Source organism: Poecilia formosa, unplaced genomic scaffold (assembly GCF_000485575.1).
Source record: "Poecilia formosa unplaced genomic scaffold, Poecilia_formosa-5.1.2 Scaffold82, whole genome shotgun sequence".
Lineage (NCBI taxonomy): Eukaryota > Metazoa > Chordata > Actinopteri > Cyprinodontiformes > Poeciliidae > Poecilia > Poecilia formosa.
The window spans coordinates 747,626-770,709 of record NW_006800021.1 but is presented as its reverse complement, the minus strand read 5'-3'; the positions used below and the strand labels follow the sequence as shown (position 1 = coordinate 770,709).

The 23,084-nt window shown below is 42.0% G+C and overlaps 1 protein-coding gene across 8 annotated transcripts in view; it reads left to right on the top strand.

Moving 5' to 3' along the window:
• fbrsl1 (fibrosin-like 1) overlaps positions 1-23,084 on the top strand; it is a 254,770-nt gene that overhangs the window by 222,587 nt on the left and 9,099 nt on the right. For 6 of the 8 annotated variants that reach the window (XM_016673819.1, XM_016673818.1, XM_007556971.1 and 3 more), the window contains 5 exons: positions 10,795-11,215; positions 12,635-12,894; positions 17,352-17,602; positions 20,615-20,665; positions 20,895-20,990. In XM_016673819.1, the coding sequence (XP_016529305.1) occupies positions 10,795-11,215; positions 12,635-12,894; positions 17,352-17,602; positions 20,615-20,665; positions 20,895-20,990 (1,079 nt within the window). Of the gene's footprint in view, positions 1-10,794; positions 11,216-12,634; positions 12,895-16,916; positions 17,078-17,351; positions 17,603-20,614; positions 20,666-20,894; positions 20,991-23,084 lie in introns of all 8 variants that reach the window. The other 2 variants (XM_016673817.1, XM_016673821.1) reach the window with 2 other exon arrangements.

Genomic DNA, 23,084 nt, shown 5'->3' with positions numbered 1-23,084 from the left:
GCTTTTTTTCCATCTGTGACAACTGGCTAAAATAATAAAATATCCTGTCAAGAGATGGAGTTAATGCAGAAATCCATGTCCTTATTACAGTTAAGGCCAGCTGGGAACGGCTGGGTAAAATGGGTAATTGGTAGCTAGTTATTCTGCCTCTTGTCGTCGGCTTGTGAGAATTACTGCTGCACAGTTTTTAATTCTCTGCAGGAGCATTTTACTCCCGTTTTATCATCGCTGTGAAGGCTGCCTATTCATGTTACAGTTCCTTTAAAATCATTTAAGTGCCTAAGTGGTTATTTCATTCTATTTGAATGTATTTTATTCAATTTATTTCTGTTTCTATTCACTTTTTTTTTTATTTGCCTCTACATCCATTTAGCCGGCGCTTGCTGTTTTCCAAGTGCTGCATAAGTAATCTTGGCTTGACTTTGTCCTACTGCAACTGATTATGTGGTTTTATTCAGAAGGCGCACACGGTCTGAAAAGCCTGAGGCATGATGTAATGTACAATTAAAGGCCTGTTGCACTGATGGAGTCTTGAAAGATTTGAAAAGTGGACGCAATCTTCCATCAACGCAGCAAAAACCAGAAGCCCCGACTTCTAATAACAACGTGCTTCGGCGCGGAAACGCAACAAGAAAAAGAAATGTAGCGGCTGACGGGCGATGTAGCTCTCGGGCGCACGTTGATGATGGGATTATTACCACCTGTACCCCCACCTGGCAGGTACATCAGTACCTTTAGCCGAGTTCATTTGTTTTATATCATGAAATAGCGGGAGCGCATCTCAGACAACACTTTAAGTCGCTGCAAAAACACTTGACGAAATGCGATACGCTGGTGGTGGAGATGTTTGTCCACTCCCCCGGCCCCTGCGTCTCGTTGCACTTAGCTTTGACGGCTGCAAATGTCAAAACAGTCAGTGAGGTATGGTGAACGGTTGGGAGCTGTCAGCTTCCAATTGTTGCTTTGCTTTGAGCTCTGGATAGTGAAAATTGAGATGGAGGAGGAGGAGGGAGGAAAAGAAAAACACACAGGCTCTTTCAGCCCACTGCCACGCCACTTAAGATTTGTTGAAGGATTTTCACCCAACCATTTCCATCCCATTGAGAAGTAATCAGTACGGCACTGAAAGATAATATTATATCCACTTAGAGGCATGTGGGCTTCTCGCGTGTTTATACATGAAACGAGGGTGGAAAGCTGTGTCTCTGTTTGCGCCGTTGAATGCTCCCGCCCCGCATCCCTGCTCAGACTTGAAGCTTCCCGGTGAAAGCGGCCCCGTCTTTGTGTTTCTTAAACTCCACCCCGCTCCTTCCTCTCTCTACACCCCCCCCACCCCGCACCCTCTCCGTCACCCTTTTATTTCTATCTCCCTTTCTTGCTCTCTCTCTCTCTCTTCGGATTGCGAGCCAGCTGGTGGGCTAATGGAGGATGCTTTCCTGTGGGGCACCAAGCTGATACTGTTGAGGCGTTCTGCAAGCTTAAGTAAAGCTGACACGCTGCTCAAGATCTGCGGCCCACACTGAGCTTCACAGAAGCCCGTGGAGAGACGCTGAAAAGGTCTTAAAGGTACGGGAGACGCGGGGAGGCTGCCGCCGTCCTCCCACCGCTGCGCTGTGATGTGGGAAGCAGGAGTTAAGTCCTTTATTAGAAGTGGCAGGCGGTGTCTCCAGTCACCTCGATAATTGCGGCGCCACGGCCGCCGCTGTAATCAATTGAGACAGCTGCTGCGGCGGCGTTCAAGTCCATCAGGCAGGCATGTCATGCTAATTAATGAAATGATAAGGCTAGTGCCTGCAAGCATTGCACAAATAACTCCTGGAGGATCTTCTTTTCAATGCGGAATTCGTCTGCAAACTCCCCTCTGTTTTCCTTCGTGTTGGTGTTCTGTCCTCGGCAGCCTCGGGGTACAAAGGGTCACCGGTTCTGGTTAGGGGTCGCCGACGGCGAAAAGGGGTCAAATTCCAGGCTGGCAGGGTGGGCTGCTGTCAGAAGGGCCATTAGACGCGAGCTTTTCTCTGAAAAGTCCCAAGATGTCCGCCCTTTTTATTTGGTGGAACCCAGCAGCACTGACCTCAGACGACCCAGCTGCGGTCATAAGAAGCTGTGACTGATGGCTGTCCCAGAGCTCTGCTGTGTGTGTGGGGGGGGCTCTGGTGCACACTCCAGGAAGGATGTGCGTCAGTGGAGGCGTCTTGTTTGTCTGCAGCACGTTACTGTCGGGGGTTAATGGCGGTTTAACTGCAGTTCGGGAGCACCACTGGGCTGTGTATGACATAAAAGGACCCAAAGAGGCAGAAGCTTCTTTTTCAGAGCCGTTCCGTCATAAAGGGGAAACCCGTCTCCGAGCTGCCTCTGGTGATTCATGAACCACTAATCAAGCCAGCCGTGTCCCACACGTGAGCTTTCAAACATGAAGCTGGCAATGCAGAAGGCTTGTGGTTAGGGTTGACATACAGTCTTACACATGTGGGCTGCTTCTTATTCTGAAGGGAGAAATGCATTAGTGTTGTCTGATGCCTCCATCAGTTTAGTTCTTGCTTATTTCACCTGCTTCAGCATAACCTTCCTAATGTGTGTTGATGGTAAGAAATTATGTGTGTTGCACATCAAAGTGTGTTGTTGCCACAAGTTGCTGGAACCTGCCGTCCTTTCGGAAGACGCTTTGAGACGGTCTGTAAGCTCAGCAGACTGGCAGTTCCAGCAGGTGTTCAACTGCTGCTGCCGCTAGTCTGTGGGAGCAGAGTGGGAGTGGGGGAAGGGTGATCGGTAAGGCCGGAACTAGGATACTCTGTTGAGAGTTTTGTCAACAGAGCACGTGTTTAGACACCTCTGAATGGTTGCCATGGGAGATTCAAGGATTTCTCTGACCTGTGTGAATCAGTCAAAGCAACACTGCAGGCATGTTTGTGATGAGAGAATAACATCATAGCATGATAAAAAACTCAAAAGAGTCGATCTTGCATAATACACCCTCCTCCCCCCTGCGCCAAGCTTGTTCTCGACCGTTCTCCCTCTCTCACTTTTCTCTCACCAATTTAAAGCTACGCTTCCTGCAAGTTGCCTCCCGTCTACAACAATAGCATATGTGCCACGAGGAGTGACTGGCATATGCGCCTCGCGCCATATGGCCCGGGTTTGAGCCGGGATCCGATCTGCACAACGAAAAAACTTCTTCATCCCGCAGCTTGAGCTGCCAGCTCTCTGAAACGAACATTAGGCTCCTTGATTTATGCCTGAGCGTCTACTGTAAACGTGTTGCAGCTTAACACCCTTCCTCATTCTTGTGCCATCAACTCCTTTTGTGAGCCGAAGCACGGAGACGGAGAGGAATAATTGAAACGTGCCAGCTGTCCCCACTCTTCAGCTGTCTTGGCCAGCTTCTCGCTTTTGCCCACTCCCCCCGTTTAACATCTCTGAGTGATTTGCGAAAACATCGCCTTGGCTCCCCTCTTCACCAGCTTGGAGACGCTAGAAGCAGATTACATAGCGTGATGTGGGGGGAGGGGAAGCAGGCCGGTGCGAATATCTCCTGTGATTTTATTATTGGCGCAATGATTCAACACGGCTCAGCCCTTCTGTTCCTCTCATGCGAAATCATTTATTTGAAATCACCCTGCCTTTTTTTTTTTTTTTTTTTTGATGACTGAATACCTCATGGCCATGGAGTGTTGATTGGCAAGCCTGTGGTTTGCAAAGTGCTGCCAGGATCTGCTCCAGCCATCTTCCACAGTCGCTCACTCGTGAGCTAAGCTTTGGCTCTGAGCGGGCTGCTCGTCTCAGAGAGGAACAAAAACCAAATCATCACGAGCCCGACTGTCAAGAGCCGGTGAATATGTTGTCACCCGAAACCGGTGGGAGACCGATCAAGATCAGCCGCTTTCCCACACACCTCATGCATTCTCCGACATCTTTACACAGATATGTTGCTTTATTTAAATAGCTCTGTTCGTGTCATTTGTCAGTGCCCCAACTGTTTATGCTTTGGCAAAGCCGTGAAGGGAGTGAACCGCAGTGTTTGCCTAGGAAATGAGAACACCCAGCCGCCTTAAGCTTCTTTTATACCACAGCGTCCCCCTGGCAGGGAGAGAATTTGCATATTCTCGTATCTAATCTTAAAGAGGTTTTTTGCATACAGGTTCTGTTTTCCTGGTTGTTGTTGTGTGGACCCGGCCCTGGTGTTAGCAGTGAGCAGGTAATTTATGTGACACTGCGATTTGCATGCACGGCATTAGCTTACCGAGGGTTTGAGCTGGGAGCCGAACGTTCTCTCTAAGCCCACCACAGTAAATCAATTAATCTCTTGGTGAATTAAAATGAGCGTGATTAGGGCTGGATGATATGGCTGATAAACGGATCGCGATTTAAGCTTTTCATATCAGTCGATGTTGATAATTGTATATTAGAGTTTTTGCTTTAAATATCTGAAATACTACAAAACTGGGGAAGTTTCCTGTTTTCCCCACAGTTTTCACTTTATGCTGCTGTTGTGGCAAGTTACTCAACAGGTTGTTGCTAGCTAACCACATTACTGACAACTTGTTGCTAGGTAACCAGAGAGTGAGAGAGTTAATTGATGCCACCAATCTTGCTTAGCTGGCCATGAAAGGTTGAATGGATAAAGCCTTTCTTCTATGTATGCTTTGCGGTTCTGGATTGAACTTTGGTGACATGATTGAGTATTCCATCAGATATATAATATTATATATTGTTTTTGATTTGTGGTCCATGGTTTCCATTCCATGGCCAAAGAGACGCTCCCCTTTAATGTCGTTGAAAACTCGGCATTTTGAGAAACATGTCAGTAGTTACTTTGGCTACCTGCCACTTTTGCCTTGTTTTCCCTGTCTAAGCTGAAGGATGATTACTTTTTTTAAAATTCAATTTTGGTTACTGAGACTTAATAATCAATTTTAATTATTGTTGTTTTAGCGATTTTGTTTGATTATTTTGGATATTTAAAATGTTTCCCAGTTCCAGTGTTAAGTGTTAAAGGGTTTTTTTGTTTTTCTTTGAGTGTGTATACGTGCATTAGTAAGCCATTATTATTATTATTATTATGTTAGCTGCATATGGTCTCAATTACAATATTGTCGTTTACTGCAATAATTTATCATCCAGCAAAATTTATCATGGCAACTTTTAACAGCAACTCTGAGATTTCACAACAAAACTCCACTGTTCTTTTTGCTTGTGAAAAGGTGAAGCTGTGCTTCCTCTAAATGATCGTAATTAACCCATCCTTGTACAGTTCAGTCAAACCGTTTCAGACCGTACCTTGCTGGACCATCTGGCGCAAAAGTCCCCCTATAGGATCAGATCAGCGCTGGCTCTCCAGATGTTCCACAGGGACAAACGGGGTCAAATGTGAAGGATGGCGAAGGCGAGAACAGCTGTGCAGCGACGCTTTCTTCACCCCGGCTTCCCCCTTTGGACACATCAGTCATAACCAGCAAATCTCTGCAGCTTGTTGTCCATCTGCCACCTCGGCCCCTCTCTGCACCCCTCCCAACATGCAGAGTCGCAGCACTGTAAACCAAGGCACGTGCCCCCACTGCAAGTCTCTATCCAACCTCCCCTCAATGAGAGAGCCACGGGTGCAACGATAAAAAAAAAAAAAAAAAAATCAATACTGGGATGAGATGTCAGCTGGTAAGCAGACCTGCCAACACCCCCTTTGGGAATGTCCCCGCCCCCCCTCCATCCCCAGTGTGCAAACCCAGCAAACAGGAGAGGGGGATCCACCCCCAGGCCCCTCTGCCCCACCACTGGGCTGCCCTCCAACCTGCCTGACTCACTAACACCATCTGCTCAAGTCTGCAGGCAGGATTTTTCGACACCGTTTTTTTTTTTTTTTTTCATACACACACTCGTAAGGCATTTGTTACACAGGACTTCCCGTGGATGTCCTACTGTCTTTCTCAGCAGGAGATTGAAGGCAGCGCTTGTTTATGTCCAGACAAGAAAAAAAAAAGAAAAGCTGAAAGTGGGTGAATCCTGAGTTAAGATGAGTTTGTGGCCAGTTTCCATTTCTGTTTTTTTTTTTTAAAGCTCCTGCCTTTACCTGATTCTAATTCATTTTCAGAACATCTAGTTATTAATACAATACGATTTTCAACATTATGAATGAATTGAAAATTTAACTGTTAATTTAACCGATAAAATTCTTCTGGTTAAAACAATCAATTATCCTTCAAAAAAGCACAGTTACTGCGTATCAGTGCTTCATTGAAAATATGAAAATACTGTAAAATATCAGTTCTATCCATCATATCACAGAATATAATTTTTTTTCCTGCAAACTTATGTAGAAATAACTTAACACCTGCATTCCAAAAAGCTCTCTTTCACACACTTTACACTTTGTGAAAGAGAGCAGGTGATTTATTAATTTTTCACCAGACATCATGATATAGACTGAAGATTTAAGACACATATAACCGCCTTAGGGATTAGGATGAGCAGAGCTATTAGTGGTTAGCTCTAACAAGTATATAAGTGCATAAATGTAATTATATCCTTATCTTAATAGTGAGACTTGGATAGATTGCCAACTTTGTAATATGAAGTCCAATGTTGAGAATCACACTGGAGTCCCAAAGCAGTTGAGTTCCAGCAGGAATCATTTTATAAATTTGATTAAATATGCCTGGCAGCCATGTTGGGTGCTAAACTTGGTGTTGCTCCGTCTTCTCCAGTCCTCATTCCAGCTTCAGAGGGTGTTGTTGTTTTTCTGATAGGAAAATCTGGAAATACAACTTCCGTGTGAGCGCGTGGCATGTCTTGTGAAAGTTACAGATTCCTGGAAGCTTGATGCAGCTTTTCTGCTATTTTTACCTGTTTTTTTTTTTAAATGTCTCAACGATGCACTCCTTCCCCTAGCTACAACACCCACACTGAAGAGTGTTGTTATTCTCAGCACAAATTAAGTATTTTGTCCTTATTGATGTGGGAAAACATGAGATTTGTAGTTCCTGACCAGGCAGCCATCAAACGGTGCCAGTGAAGTGTAAAACAGGCTGATTCGATTTTGTGCTTTTGAAGAAACAGGATGGTTTGATATACAGAAATAGCAGCTGAGAGAAGAAAGATGGTATTAAGTTACATTTTAAAAAGTAAGGGTATTTTAATTCTCTCTGTTGTTTCAGTAGCAATTACGCACATCTATACTCAGACACCAGAAAACCTTGTTGATGTCATCGTCGGTTCAGAAGCACATAGACAATTTCAATGATTGTCAGAAAGAAGCATTGTTTTGCTTCTTTCTGACAATTGGTGTCTCCTTTTTCGCTTTCTGATGTGCTCCAGTAAAATAAAGATGTCTGGGCTTAATTTGTTTGCGTCTGCCTGTGCCAAGAGTGAAAACACCGGTGTCCGTCTTTTGTCGTATTCATATGTCCGTGTGCGCGAGTGCCGGAGCTTTTTGCAGCGATTTTAATGAGGGGTCTGCGCCGATACCTCCCAGCCTCCATTAGAGCCCATTAGCATCATCATTAAGATAACCTGGCGCTCGCTGTGGCCCTGGCGCAGCGGCATTAATATGAGAAGCCCCCTTCCATCTCATGGCGCTTGTACCGAGACGTTTTTCAGGATCGTTCGCCTCGCATTGTGTCTGAGAAGAGAACCGGTTGCCAAGGCAACATCACCCGGCGGCGACATTTCGACTGGATATTTGTGGTTTGTGTGTGGATGCTTGTCTCTCTGTCTTTGCCTCGAGTCTTCCTTTTTCCTCTTCTTCTTGTTTTTTTTTTTTTTGCTTCTTGCTTGCTTGCAGCAAAAAAAAAATAACAAAAAGAAAAAAACAGGCTGACAGTTTAATCCAAGTCCCAAACCTCTATAAATCGGAGGTCTATATACGCCTGGACTCCAGAATTCATTTGAAAATCGTGACATCTTAGCTAGCCCCAGTTGACTAATAAATGCAGGGAGGAAGAGCGGGGGGAGCTCAACAAATAAAAAAAAAATAAAAGCTCTGCCCTGCCTTTTTATTGGCCTTTTTATGGGTGTTAGGATCCTTGAAAGATTAAGCAGCCTGTTAATGGGGACTGGATATTCCATTAGTCTGCTCCATGTCGAGTTTTACTGGCTTGACAGCAGCTCCCAGCTCTTGGCTTTTTTTTTTTTCTCCTTCTTCTTCTTTTTTTCCCTTTTCGTTTTTTTAAACCGCCAAGAATGCCCATGGAGCTTTTTTAATTGAAACACGAGTAAGGCTTTGACTGAAGTACCGCTGCATCTTAGTTGTAGATTAAAAAGACTGTTCTCATCATTGGACTGTCTTTTTCTCTTCCATTGTCGACGTGCATATGTGAATACCTTCTGTCTTTGATGTCTCGGCACATGTGATCTCCCCGTGCTTAGCATGAATCCTACCAGCCGCAGCTTTGATTAGCTCAAGAGCTCAAGAAGTAACGTCGCCATTTCATCAAACTCCTAGAGGTCCATTCTGCTTTTCATTTGACTGTAGGGGAGGCAGACGATCTCTCTTAATAAAACAGAAGAAACGTCCAACATTCTAGTCCTTTTGCACATTGTGATAAATGCATCAGGATGCTGATTGTTTTGATACATTATAGGCGTTTCCACACCTGGTAGTCCAATAGGCTTGGTTCGATTGAGGACCAAAGTTGCAACATTTGTTGCATTTTCAGCTGCTGCAGTTTGTTTTCACACTGCACTCTGCCAAACGAAAAATAATCCATTGAGGAACCCGTTTAGCCCCTTGCTTGTCGCGCTGCACCAATGAAGGAAATGATGGGAAGAAAATAATTGTGCTTTCATTACAAATGTCTGCAAAACTGTCAATATTCCGCTAATTTTGAAAAAAAAAACAATTCTGCTATTACGTTGTTTCTATTAAATACGAAATGCGATTAAAATCACAATTACATAAGTTTTGTCTACATGATATTTAAAAACCGTGTCACACCATGATTCTCCCACTACTTCCTGTGGTCTTCTTCTGTGTGTTTTTGCACCAGCAGTAACATCCAGTTGTTGATGTGCATCTTATGTGATGCCAAAAAAGTGTTTTCATTGCAGTTTTAGTTTGCTAAATAAACCAATTTCAATACCAATTTCGATACGGCCGTAAAACCACCCTGTCCTTGTGGCAAGACATTGTATAGAAAGTCTAGTTTTTTTGTCATTGGTGTTAAACAAATTTATTTTTGAAATGTCAAATTGGGGAGCCAGTGAGCACAACTTCTTTCTTCTTGAAATGTGAACTAACATTGAGTGGCGTCACATTTGAGCAGTTATAGGATTTCTTTTTTGTCCTTGACAAAAGACCACAAGCAGTTTCTCCCTCTAGTACCAGACATACGAGTTTGTTTTGGTTGTATTTACCCAGAATGTCTTGCGCTATAGTTTGCTTCCTACTTTTGGAGCAGTCTCCAGCCCGCTTGGCATTCACATACATATTCGAACTGCGCCAGAACTCACTTTAACCGAACTGAGAACAAGGTTTTTAGGCGGACCAGAGTTTGCTTTTTAGGTCCACATCAGAGTTAAATTCCCCAAACAATCCGGACTTTCTTGGCGAATGAACTAGAGTTTGATTAAAGCTGATTAAACAGAGTTAGTGTGAATACACCCCTAATGTACCTGCCACAAAAACACTTAATTGTAGCCATTAACTTGAAGAAACAAGAGTACCAAAAGTAATTTAGGGGGAACGTTGGTGACAACAGCTTGGCCGAGTCCGTTGGGTTTTCCTGTGCTTTCAAAGATATCTGCAGACTGAACAAGAGAGCCAGGATGTAGTGACTTGGTGACAGAGAGGCCACCATCTCTCTTTACAGCACAATTGAAACATAATTATTTCATGCCAGATTGTGTGCTCAGCAAAGCCCTGAATGGGCGCTGACATTTAACTTTAATTAGCTGTGATTTATTCATACTGACTTGATCGCAGGAAGAAATTGGATCATCTGATTATAGTCAAGCATGAAAATGACCTGATTAAACACTTAATGGAACCTAGGGAGAGGAAACAAGGGGAACCTTGCTCAGAGGACACTGGAGCGGTGCTGGGAAGGAGGAGAGGGGCGTCCTTTTTACTCCATCATGGAGACTCATTGATTAGCTATAATTTCTTTAGCGACGCACAGCTGGAGAACTCTTTTGTGACTATTGGAATCTTTTAATAATGTGGGTTAATTTTTCTGCTCACTTAAAAAATTGTACACTCACCTGCCACTGTATTAAACAAACCTTTTTAGTACCGGGTTGGATTCCCGTTTTGCTTTCAGAAGTACCGTACCAACAGAAGTACCAGGAACATTTTGCCAGTAATGGCATGATAGCATCATGCAGCTTCTCCAGACTTTCTGGCTGCACGTCCATGATGCAGATATCCAGTTTGACCACATTCCACAGACACTACCCTGATTTGATTTGAGCTTTGTGACACGATGCATCACCATGCTGTATCTAACAAAGGTACGGTTGAGTGGTAGCAGCTGATAGCTTCCTGCCAGCTATCAGCCATTCTTCCTTGAGTTCTGAAAAAAAAAATTCTTTCATCCACACAACTCCTGCTCTCTGGATTCCAGACAGGTTGATTCATAACCATCTCTCAAAGAGAACGCTCTTTTGACTTGACTTCTTTGATGGTGGTATTTGACAAAATGTAGTATTTATTGCTTGTTTCATAATTGGTGACTTTATATTTTTATGGTGTAAAGAAAGAGGAACTGCCTTGTTGCTGAAATGTGCCATTCAAATAAACTTGACTTAAAATCAGTTGAGTTCAATTTGAATGTTGATGTTGATTATTTTTGGCCGTCTCTTCCTCAGGTGTGCCAGCGAATGAGAGCTCCGTGTCCAAGACTTGTGGCTCCGCCAAAGTGTCAGGACTCCAGCGCAGCCAGGAGCAGAGCAACACTGAGGTGCCCTTCGCACCGCCCGTGCCCAGCCCCACCCCGGCTTCGGCACCGACGGGCTCCCCGGCGCTCGCAGCGGCGGCAGCCCCCCCTGAGCTTCGCGGCTCTCGCCTTCCCACCCCACCGCCCCTCAGCGTCAAGAAGGAGCAGCAGCCTCCGCCCCCTGTCCCGACCCCGCCCCTGCTGAAGGCGCCACCCCACGCCCCGCCTCACCTCCCTCACCCGCACTCACACCCGGAGCCCCGTGTGCTCCCGCCCCCGCCTCACCACGCCCGGCCAGTGATCAGCCACCAGGTGCACCACCCTCTGCAGTACAACAGCCTCCACGACATCAGGTAATTTAAAGCGCTGTAGTCGCCTTTGGTGGTACAACCATGAAAAAAAAACAACAACAAAAAACCAGTGGGACTCTGGGTGAGAATTTAGAGAGGAAACACTACAGATTTATGACAAACTCACAAACCTGCGCAAGTACACTCATAAACATACATACTGTACATATACAGTGGGCAGATCTTAACTTTTAAACCCCTGCAGACCTGATATTGTTTTCTGGGCTCAAAATCTGGTCTTGCTCTATTTCTCAACTCTTGTTCTCACTTTCCTTATTTCTTAAATCCAAGCAGCCAAGCTCAGATATCTCTCCATTTTCTTACAGTTCAAGCAAGTATTAAAGTTTATACTCAATTAAGAAAAAGCAAAATGTAAAATAATTTCGAAACTACGATTTAGCCTTACGATCCCTAAAGATACGTTTTTCTTTGCATGGTTGCACTAAATAATTAAGTGTTGAATAATGTAGCCAAACTCCTGAGGTCCATTGGGATGGACATTTAATTTAGAAAAAAAATCCTACAATTTTATATTTTCAAAAATAACTTCAAATACTATCACTTGAAATACTTCAAATTATACTTAGAGCACTTTTTGTAGCCTAGAATGAACATAAATATATATATTTGACAGAAAACAGACACTTACTCCTTCCCTCCTGTGGTTTCATAGCCATGCTCGTCCTTTTCTGATGTTGAGAGTCCGAAATTTATTTTAATTTCATTTATTTGGTCGGAACAATGCACAATAATTAACATTTTTGTGAATGTGCCAGAATTGGCCAAAAGGCCATTTTTCATCTGTTTTCCCTGGACAATGAGTAATTAGTCTTGCTAAAAGCAAACAGAGGTTGTGCAAACAAGGTTAGACTTGACTTCCAAAATGTTGTCAATCACTACAAGAATTATGGTTAACAATTAACTAATCAGTAACAAGCAACATGCAAATGACAAGTTCAGTAAGCAAAACCCAGAAAAATGTCTTTTCCATTCCAGTGGGCGTGGCATCTGAACAGATTAAGATGGTGACCTGAGATTTGCTGAGCTGCTAAATTTTGTGTTTACCTTTCAAAATGTAGCAAACTACTGATGCTGGTAACAAAATTAACATAAAATTAACCAAGAGACACTTCTGAATTATGCAATTATTGATTTCTCTCTGCTCCGCCTCTGGAGACGACAAAAGCAGCTGGACGATTTGCTGTTTTGCTATTGATCTTTACTGCTGAGCTCACTGCTTCCTGTTGCACCCTGACCATTCAGAACACGCCGTCTGCTGCGGCCGGATTTAGCAGTTAAAGTCTTTCTGAAAACTGAAGCTTTTAGGAAATTTCTCCGCTACTCATTGAGAAATGCATTCTGGCTGAAGACTGTGTTTGCTATTTCTGTAAATAATCATTACCTTTCCTGTTGACTCTACAGCCACAGCAGCAGTCCACTGGGTCTCGCCAAGCAGCACTTGCCCCCGTCCCCTCACCACCACCTCAGCGGGCTCCCGTCCTCAGCCCCTGCCTTGCCTCTGTCCATAGCAAACCTCTCTACCTCGCACTATTCCTCCCTACGGAGTCCAGCCCATCGCCATTCGGCCATGTTTGCAACCCCAGCCACACTGCCGCCACCGCCGACCTTACCGACCAACAGTTTAGTGGTGCCTGGACACCCCGCTGGCACCCCCTACCCAGGTAAAGCCACACACCTCACATGCTTGGTGCTAGCTTCAATGCTACTTCTTATCTGTCAAACTTATGTAATTGCAGCCAAAAAAATTTGAATTTGTGGCATAACTTTTATTTTGCATTCTCTCACATTACAACCACAAGCTTCACTTTATTTTATTGGTACTTTATGTAACACAAAGTAACAAATAACGGGGTGGAAATTGAAAGGCAAGATACATGTAGCTTTTCTTAAAGGGGCAGTATTATGGAAAATCATGTTATAGTGTTGGTTCCTAATCAAAAACATACCTGGAGTGTTACCTTGATTCTTCCATGCATGTTTGTGAAATCTTTTAGCTGACTTCCTCACTCGGCTCCTTCAGACTAGATGGCAATAATTAGTAACACTTGTACATTTGTTGGGTTCTTTAAGGGGGTTTTTTTTTTTTTTTTTTTTGGGGTTGGGCAACCACGTTTTTGTTGCTTTCCGGCCCCTTTTCGGTTTGGGTTCGGATTCTTTTGTTTTCCTTCTTCCATTTTCCCCAAACCCCCCGTTCTTCTTAAAAAAATTAAATAAATTAAAATACTGCTAAATACCACACCCCCAGATGATCTCTGAAGCGATTCCCTTATATCTAACTTACTTTTAATTGTATCTAAATTTCTAATTAACACCTCTCTTTCATTAGCTTACTTATTGCACTCTAAAAATATATGTTGTATAGGAGCTACTTCTTTTGTGCAACACTGGTAAAAACATTGTTAAATGATTAATACTGTGATGACTTCCTGAAGGCGGAGTGTTAGAGAGAGCAGAAATTTCTTAGAGACAGAGGTCCAATTTCAAAGTGTTAAATAACAAAGTAAAAGGGGTGCTGTGGTGGCGCAGGGGCAAAGCACAACCCATGTATTGATGCCTTAGTCCTCATGTCTGTGGTCGCAGGTTCGATTCCCAGCCTGGTGACATTTGCTGCATATCTTCCCCCTCTCGCATAATCCTCTTTCCTGTAAAACTACCTTCAAATAAAGGCCACTAGAGCCAACAAAACCTTAAAAAAATAAATAAAGAAGTAAAATTTCTTTTCAGTCATTTTTGGTATATTTAGCATTTTTACAACAACTAAAGGCAACATAGTTACTTGATCATGCTTTAAAATGGCACTATGTGGCTGGGAAACGTATAATACTGCCCCTTTAAACACTATACGATAGTTTGTGGGTTTATTATCTCATTTATACATATATAACTCATTATGGCTTAGAAATATAGTTTTTCTATGCATAAAGTTTTAAAAAGTAGCTATATTTATGTGTCACAACAATTTAGTCAAAGTTCTGGCCTAAGTCCAATTGAGAATATACGACAGTAACCCAACAGCTGAAATTATTCTGAAAAATTGTTAAAAGTATCGACTCAAAAGGCTTGAATACTTTTAAAATCTTAATTTGTTAAAAAAAAAAAACTTATAACTTTGTTTCCCTTCCCCAGTATTGTGCTTTACTTTGTGTTTAAGTCCTCATAAAATAACTTGAAGTTTGTGGTTATGAAACTAGTAGAATTTATAGTGGAAGCTATATTAGTGAAATTGCAAGGCACTGCAGATGTAGGGTCCTAATGTTACTTTTAGTTTTAAAAAAAAAAAAAGTTCTAATTTTTTAATAGCCATGTAGCATAGAGAAGATTTAATGTTCATTTTCCCTAAACCTGCCTGTATTACACTATGGAAGAGCAGGATGTATGCACACTCAGCCGACAGTCAATAAGTATGTCTTATTGGGCTGAAAACAAAGTAATGTATTGTGGACTTCTCTGGTAAGTACTTGTTTATTATTATTTTAATTTTTTTCCCCACTTCTGAAATGATTTGTGTGGATTTTTTAAGTAGCTAAAATCTACCAGAACCCACTGTTTATCTCTCCATCAGTGAGTTTATATAAAGAGGCCGTTTCTTCAGCGTACAAGGCCCTACTCATGGCCGCTGGTGCTTATCTGGAGCACACTTTGCTTTTGGTTTACCTTGTGATGGAAACATTGCTTTCAGTATTCTCTCCAGTTTTTTAGAGATTTTAATTGGTTTCCCACAGTCCTCACAGGGGGGACAGGAAAATAAATCTATTTCGAAAATAACATGTTAAAGTTGATGAAGTAGAAACTCTAGTAGACAGAAAGAATAAGGCACCTAATTATCTTCCCTGAAGGCCAGCAGCCATCTTTAAGATTAGCACTGCTAACATCAACAAGCTTAGTCTAGATTTTCAACCGGAAACACGCACCAAATGATTCCACATAATCACCCTTCAGCATACAGGAATCCTTCTTAGGCATCAAAAACATGTTGTAAACATTGGTTTGATGGAGCATCACCAGTAGATGGACTGTATTTTTACATGTTTGCATTGGAAGAAAGGTCATATAAGGTCACAGTTAAGAAAGCATTGAAAAAAATGTCAGCTAACGATTGGACCGCCATCCCAGCTGGAGACTTTAGAAATCAGCGAGAGCGCTGCTTTAAGTGAATCAAGGTGCTCTCTCAAAATTCCTGCCAAAACTGTGTGATTTGCATCCTTTTAAAACTCGATACAGACTATAACTATTTTATTACCAAAAAAAAAAAAAAAAAAGACACATGGGGCACAAATTTGTGAAATAAACAAATGGAGTCTCCAGTGATGATGGGTGTCTCCCCCCTAAAAAAAATCTCTATATACATATATACATATACATTGCCTTGCAAAAGTGTTCCCACCCTTTGGTCTTTCTTGCGTATCGTCACACTACAACTACAAACTTCTATCATGACTGTGAAGTGGAAGGAAAATGGTACAAGGCTTTTACAAAGAAAATCTGAAAGGTTTGGTGTGCATTTGTAGCCTTTTCCCCCCAAACCCACCCCTCCTCAGTTGTTACTTGTAAAACCACTTTTTGCTGAAAATTCAGCTCTAAGTCTCTTGAGTTAAACCTCTGTCACCGTTCACCCCATCTCGAGACTTAAATTGTTGCCCATTGCTTTTTGCAAAACGTCAAGATTTTAGTCAGATTGGATGAAGAGCATCAGCATGCATCAGTTTTAAAGCCTTGCCACAGATTTTTATATTGGAAATTGGCCCACTCTAGTGTGGGGATCCTTTGATCCAAATAAGAAGGTGTCTACAGGGTATCTACCCTAAAATTTAATGTTAGTCTCATCGGACCAGGACACCTTCTTCCTTCATTTTTACATCTCCTATTCATAATTTGTGGCAAACAGCATTAGCTTCTTTTCTGATTAGCTTTCTTGGAATATTGCTTTATAAACTAAATAATCTCTAAACTTTATCACAACTTTTCCTTGTTCTGACTGATTTGTTCTTGAACAAACCTCTTCACAAAATAGCTAAATATACAGCTCTGGGGGAAAAATTAAGAGTCCACTGCACTGAAGCCCATTGAAAACCTCATGGTTATTCCACCAAATGCTGATTTCTGAACTCTTCCTGAGTTAAACACATTAGCATTGTTCTTTCGAAATGAATATGAACTTGTTCTGCAAATAAATACTAAATCTTTGCTTGGAATTTCAGAGACATGTTGTCAGTAGTTCATAGAATAAAACAACAATGTTAATTTTACTCAAACATATATTAAGAGTAAAATCAGAGAAACTGATCATTTTACATGGTCTCAATTTTTTCCAGAGCTGTATATTCAGATTACAATACATAAAGTTAAACTCTCTTTACAAATTAGTGGCTTCTTAAGGCACTGGAATTTATTGTGGAGGATTGGAGTAAAGGGGAATAAGTACAAATGCACAAGATTTTTTTTTATTACCTTAATAATCCCCTTCCTTCCACTTCATTAATACTTTGTGGTTTATACCAAATAAAAGGTTGTAGTGTGACAAAATGTGGATGAAAAATATATACATATATATACATATATGTATATTCCAGGGGTACGAATACTTTTGCAAGGCACCAAAAACCAGTTGTGCTTTTCTGACCTCATAGAGGGCAAGAGTGTGTGTTTTCTGCTGGGATGACTCTTGGTTCTCTCTTGTCTTTAGATACCAGCCTGTTGATATCATTCAACCAACCAATCATGTATTGCCAGCCTCATTCGGGGATTCTGATTGGCACATTGTCACAGGCAACTCTCTTACCACCACCAATGAGTCCCCACGTAGAAAACCCTCACAGCATGAGCTGGAGAAACAGAGAATGCCAGGTGACTATTTTCTTTCTTCTACCCTTGTTGTGAAGACTGACTGGGCGCTCGTGCCTTTTTTTTTCTTGTGTCCCCCCCCCAACCCCCTTACTCCTTTCCTTTCCCCGCCTCCCATCTTTTTTTTTCTTTCCTTTCCTTTTTATTTTCTTTATTTCTTCCTTTTTTTGTTCTTTTTTTTTNTTTCCTTTCCTTTTTATTTTCTTTATTTCTTCCTTTTTTTTTTTTTTTTTTTTTTTTTTTTTTTTTTGGTTTTCCTCGCTCTCCTTTCTTGCAGAGCATGACCTCCTGAGGCAGGAGCTGAACAACCGCTTCCTGGTTCAGAGTTCGGAGCGGGGCCGGGGGCCGTCCGCTTCGCCGCTGGCCCCCGTGTCGCTCCTGAGGGCCGAGTTTCACCAACACCAGCACATGCACCAGCACCAACACACCCATCAGCACACCTTCACGCCCTTCCCCGCCAGTCTGCCCCCGGCCGCCATCCTCACCCCGCCCACCGCACCCCCCATGGTGCGTACCCAAGCCAGAAATGTGAGGATAAGTAACAAGAAAAGCCCCCCCACATCCACCCGCTTCTCCCCCCTTCCACCCGTAAACCTCCAACCGACTCACCTGTCGCACCTCCTCGAATCTCCTCTTCAATGCACTCCTCTTTTTTTTTTTTTATTATTATTATCTTTTCTTCAATTAACTTTTTTTTTTTCACCAGATAACATCCCAAAGCTTTTATGAATTGCACATTTCTCCCTGCTTTCTTTCAACCGTTCTCCCCGGAACGCCGCGTTCTTTCGATGAACAATATTCCAGAGGAACTTTCCGGAGAGCGGCACGCCCACGCCAGCGCCGTGCCGCGCTTTTACAGAACTCCACAGGCTAATTTCATTTAAACTCTCGTCTTCCCTCTAACTTACACTTAAGATTTTTGCAGATCAAACAGCAGAAATGCCCCGAAGGCGTTTTTTTTCTTTCTTTTTTTTTCTCTCTTTTTCTTTCTCTCAATTGTTTGCATATGGAAGCGTTCGCAAAGAGCAACGAAAGGCCCATTAAACAACTCTTTCTCTCTCTGTGTGTGTGTGTGTGTTCGCAAAGAGCAACGAAAGGCCCATTAAACAACTCTTTCTCTCTCTGTGTGTGTGTGTGTCTGTGTGTGTGTGTGTGTGGAAGCATTCCTGCAGATTACATGGCTTCTATGTGGGGGAAAATTAATTTATGCTATTTTTCCTCTTGTATGTGTTTGTGCATTTATGTCTTTAGTTTTAAATTCAAAGCTTCGCTCTCAGTCAAAATGACTTCATTGCAGATAAAGGCTGATGACATCACCGCCAAACTGTTTTGATAACTTTTCTAATTGCTTCCTTGCCTCAACTGCCATCAATTCAGAAAGAGAGAGAGTGAGGGAGGGGGTTGGGGCCGGCGGGGTTGCAACACTGGCAGCTCTCAGATTATAACTGTTCATTCATCATTTCCAGCACACAGCCGATCTCCGGCAGCCTTCTCAGATGGGTCCCCTGTTTGTAGCTTTTCGGCATTAGTTTAATAGATGTAATCCATCACTCTGTGACCTTCTGATTAAGAGCCTGCGGTCCCATTAAGGCCTCTTACAAAGATTATTCCCATCCTGTACATTAGAAATCAAAGTGCTGGTGTTTACGCCGCAGACTCGGGAAAACTACAGAGAAGAGCGTGCAGCAGGTTTTCCTGAGCCAACACTCTTTTTTTTTTTTTTTTTTTTCCTTATTATTTTGTTATCTGGTCTGCTGCTCATTCCTGACATGGTTTGGAATTATGGTGCAGTTTGCAAGTCGTCCCTTTGATCATGAAAGGAGTGATTTTTTTTTTCTTTTTCTCCCCCCTCTCCCCCCCAAGTTTCATTTTATTACACCCGACAGCCCCTTTTTGTCCTTTTTCATGGAGAATTTACTTTTTTTTTGTTTCACTTTGCTCTGAAAAATAGTTTTTATTCCCTTAGAGAAACAAGATTCATGATGATGTCGTTGTTTTTCTGTGAAAGGACAGAAGCAGTGTTTCCTCATTATTTTCTCTCTCTCTCATTTTTTTATTTTTTTTATTTTGTTGTTGTTTTTTGTGTTCTCTTGATGCCCCGAGTCAATTAAACTATGCAACAGCCTTTGGCTAATGGCTGTAATTAATGAAATTATGAAGCTTCTATGTTTGTTTATTGCTTTACGCCCTCAAGCAGCTGGCTTGCCAAATGGTAGCAGCGACCGGCCGCGCCTCCCCCCCACCACCACCACGTCTTTGAACGAGGAATCTCCCGAATTGTTATAAGATGGAAGTATTAAGGTTTAATTTGGCAAAGATGTTTGCCATAAATCCGTGACAGCTACCATAAATTATAAAGGCCAGACTTTGTGTTTTCCTTTTTTTTTTTTTTTTTTTTTGTCTTTTACAAGGCCATAAAGCGTCCGGCATTCTTTTTCAGTGTCAAACATTAAACAAGCTGCACCCCTCAGAAATGCAGAGCAGCTGTTTAATGAGCTCTGCTTTTTTTTTTTTTCCCTCCCCCCCTCTCTGAATCGACCCCCCCAGACTCGGCTTCGGCTGCGTCTGCTCTGCCGCTTCAGGTTCGGATGTGACAGAAGGCAACCAAAAACGAAAACTCCCGGCCCGACCCTGGAATCTGATTCGTAGCCCTTTGATTTAACGATTTTAAATCCTGTAGGCCGAGAGGGCTTTACAGCAGCACTCTCTAAAACTACCTGCAAACGGCTTGTATGTTTGCGGAGTGCGCACAAGCTACCGTTTCCTGTAATGAGCAAATTTCAAAATAGAAGACCAGTGTTGGTGCGCGCCAACCAAAATACAAGGTCCGCCATTCATGTGTCTCCCGCTTGGCTTCACATGCATTCGGGAAATGATTGGAGACATTTTTTCTTTTCCAGCATAAAACCACAGATTTTATTTTATGTTTTTTTTTTTTTTTATGCTAAAATCCGGCTGCAATGACTCTAATTGGCTCAAGCCGTGACACAGGAAGGGTTTCTTCACTTCGCGTCCTCCGTGAAACGTTGTCAGTTTCATGCTGATCCAGCCTAAATTGACTCCTAACCATTGCAAATGGCTTCATTTAGTTTCAGTCAAATGAGACTCATGCTGCTCATGTAATCTGCTCATGATGTTGTGCACAGACCTGCCTTTTGACCAAATTTAATTTGAGATGTGCTTTTTCAAACGCCGGGGAAGAAGCCAAAGCTACTCGCTTTCTGTGTTTATCAGTAGTGTATGTTGTCAAAAAAAAGTATTAAAAGTATATATATTTTTTTCTTTAAATATTACTCTGACTTCAACATAATTTGATCCCCATGACTGTACTTTTAATTGGAAAATCAAGCTTCGCCATGTTGTTTAATGAAATCCGTGGCCAGTGCAAGCCAGCTGCTTTACCTCCTGGACTTTTTTTATCAATATCATTATAAATATGTGTCTGAATTTGACCAGCTGCACATGTTTGTCATGTTTTGCACTGTAGAAATATCCGTGTGAGACTCTCCCTAATTCTGTTCTTCTCTTCTTCTCCCCCAGTTCGACAAATACACCCCCAAACTGGACAATCCGTTCATCAGACATTCAAATGTGAGTTTCCTCTGTCATTCTAATATAAATATGTGTTTTGCATTTGGCAAATCAAATATTTGGCATATTTGAATGTTGCCGTGGGGGCATTGATGGCGGCCGTGGCTTTGCGTGTGCTGAATCGCTCGCGTCCTGTACGAGTCTCTGTATGATTTTGTGTGTTGTTTATTTTGTTTGTTTTTTTTATTTCTTCATTTCCCTCCCTCCATCCCTCCCTCTGTCCTCCCAGTTCTTCCCCTCCTATCCCCCGACCATGCCAGGCATGCCCCCACTGCTCCCGCACTCAGGACCCTTCAGCTCGCTGCAAGGAGCCTTCCAGCCTAAGGTCAGACCCACATCCCCGCCCTTAACCCAGAGGCTACGAAACAGGCCGGGAATACCTGGAAGCATGCACACAAACTAGCGACTGCACAGTTCCGAGAGGAAATGCATGGGTTTTTACTTTCCAGATGCGCTATGCTAACACAACAGGTCAACTGAAGAACTACTTCCTCTCACGATGCAAAACATGAGCCGTGAGCGTAGATGTAACCCGTTGTGACCCGTAGATGCTCTGGTTTAGTTTTGTTACATTCTTTTCCATAAAATGGAGAGAACTCTGAACTTTCTGTTTACATCTTACAAATACTTGAATAATAATGGATTTTTTTATATAACTACACAGCATTTATGTGGAAACTTTTCCCTTAGTTACAGCATTTTTATTCTTCTGTTTTTTCAATGTATAAATATATATTATTTTATATTCTATCTTTGTGAGAGTCTGTTTCCTGTTATTGCTTGACATTTTGCTGCTGTTGCACAGAAATTACGGGATATTTCTACTCAATTCTCTAATATTACTATAATTAATAGAACCTAAGCCGATGTCAAAACTGGTTCCTAACCAAAGCTATCACATGTCGAAAGAAACAAAAAAGAAAATTCATGGTTGTATTTTGACATACACTGAGCTAGAGTCATTAATTCTCAATGTAGTCAACAAAACCGGCCAATTCAAGAACCGCTTCCTCTTTTTAATAAGAGTTTTAAACACAACCCAAAGTGATGACCTAAATCTGTTTCATCGGATGAGGTCAGACAAGAAATATGGTTTTGTTGCATTTTTATCCGTTTAATAGAGTAAACTCAGTACTTCCAGTCTTACAAATGCTTGTGTAACGTCACTAACTGAGTCCCGACCAGGTCAAGATAGACAAATTGCTATTCAGTGAAACCAGAGGGGGAATCAGGGAGGGGATGTGAAGGGTTAGGCCGGGCGAGTCTGTCTGACATATACTCAGAGGCTGTGACCTGGAGGAAGACACCAATCAAAGCTGGCCCAAATCCGCTGGCCCTGGTCCCAGCTGGCTCAGGCACTGAGGGACCCTTCTGTCGAAGACCGCTCCAGATGGTCCAAGCAAGGCTCTTACACAAAGCCCCTGCTAAGTATTCTTGGAGATGAGCTTGAGGTTTTTTTTCTTTCTTTCTTTTTGGTTTATATTAGCATCAGCTATATAGTAGCAGTAATTACGGATTAGGGAGCTTTAGTGTTACTGAGGAAGGCCAGGGTTTGATATTTATCCTGGTGACATAAATCTGGAGGATCACACTGTGATTTTTGGAAAGATTTTGCGTTTGGCACACCTCGTTCCAAAGTCATTGAACCTCAAAGTAAATCATGAGGTTTTATTTCCCAAGTGATTTTTTTTTTTTTTTTTTGCAAAAGTAAACATGAATGAAGCATTTAATTGGACTTATTTTCATTTTTTATGTAAATGGTGTGTTAATTACATTGGAAAATGTATTAACTGCTGCCTGAATGGCCTTGTGTGTTAAAAATATGTTTCTCATCTTAAGATAATTTACCTAAAAAAATAGAGGATATAATAAACCAGTAGAAGTAAAAAATGAATAAAAATAATTCCTATTAGGAGCAAAGCCAACACTCTACCTTGTCATAAAATTTCGAAAAGAAAAATGTGAGAAATGTCTAAAGGGAAAGGAGATTATAGAGGAGTCTGCTCCTACACCTGCAGAAAGAGAAAAACAAAGCAAAATCAAGAAACCATGGTAACAAACAACATATGCATATCTAATAATAACAATTACAATGACTCAGTTAAAATAAAAACAAAATAACCAGGAACTGACATTTCAAACCATCTTTACTGTCTTAGATGTCTGGTTAGCCTGATTAGCATTGCTAAAGCAAATATGTGACTTAATGTGCTTTTTCCCAGAGCATGCAGACTTTGACATTAGCTCTCTGGTTTCCAAGGTTCCTTAAACAGGGCAGGTTGAAGGTTTAAATGGTTAAAATAGGTCAACTTTCCTGTTATATGTTCAACCTTCCAGTTGGTTCTGTGTACATCTGCCATTTCACCAATCTGATGAAACATCTCAGAGTTTGGCAAAACATCTGATTCAATTACAAAAC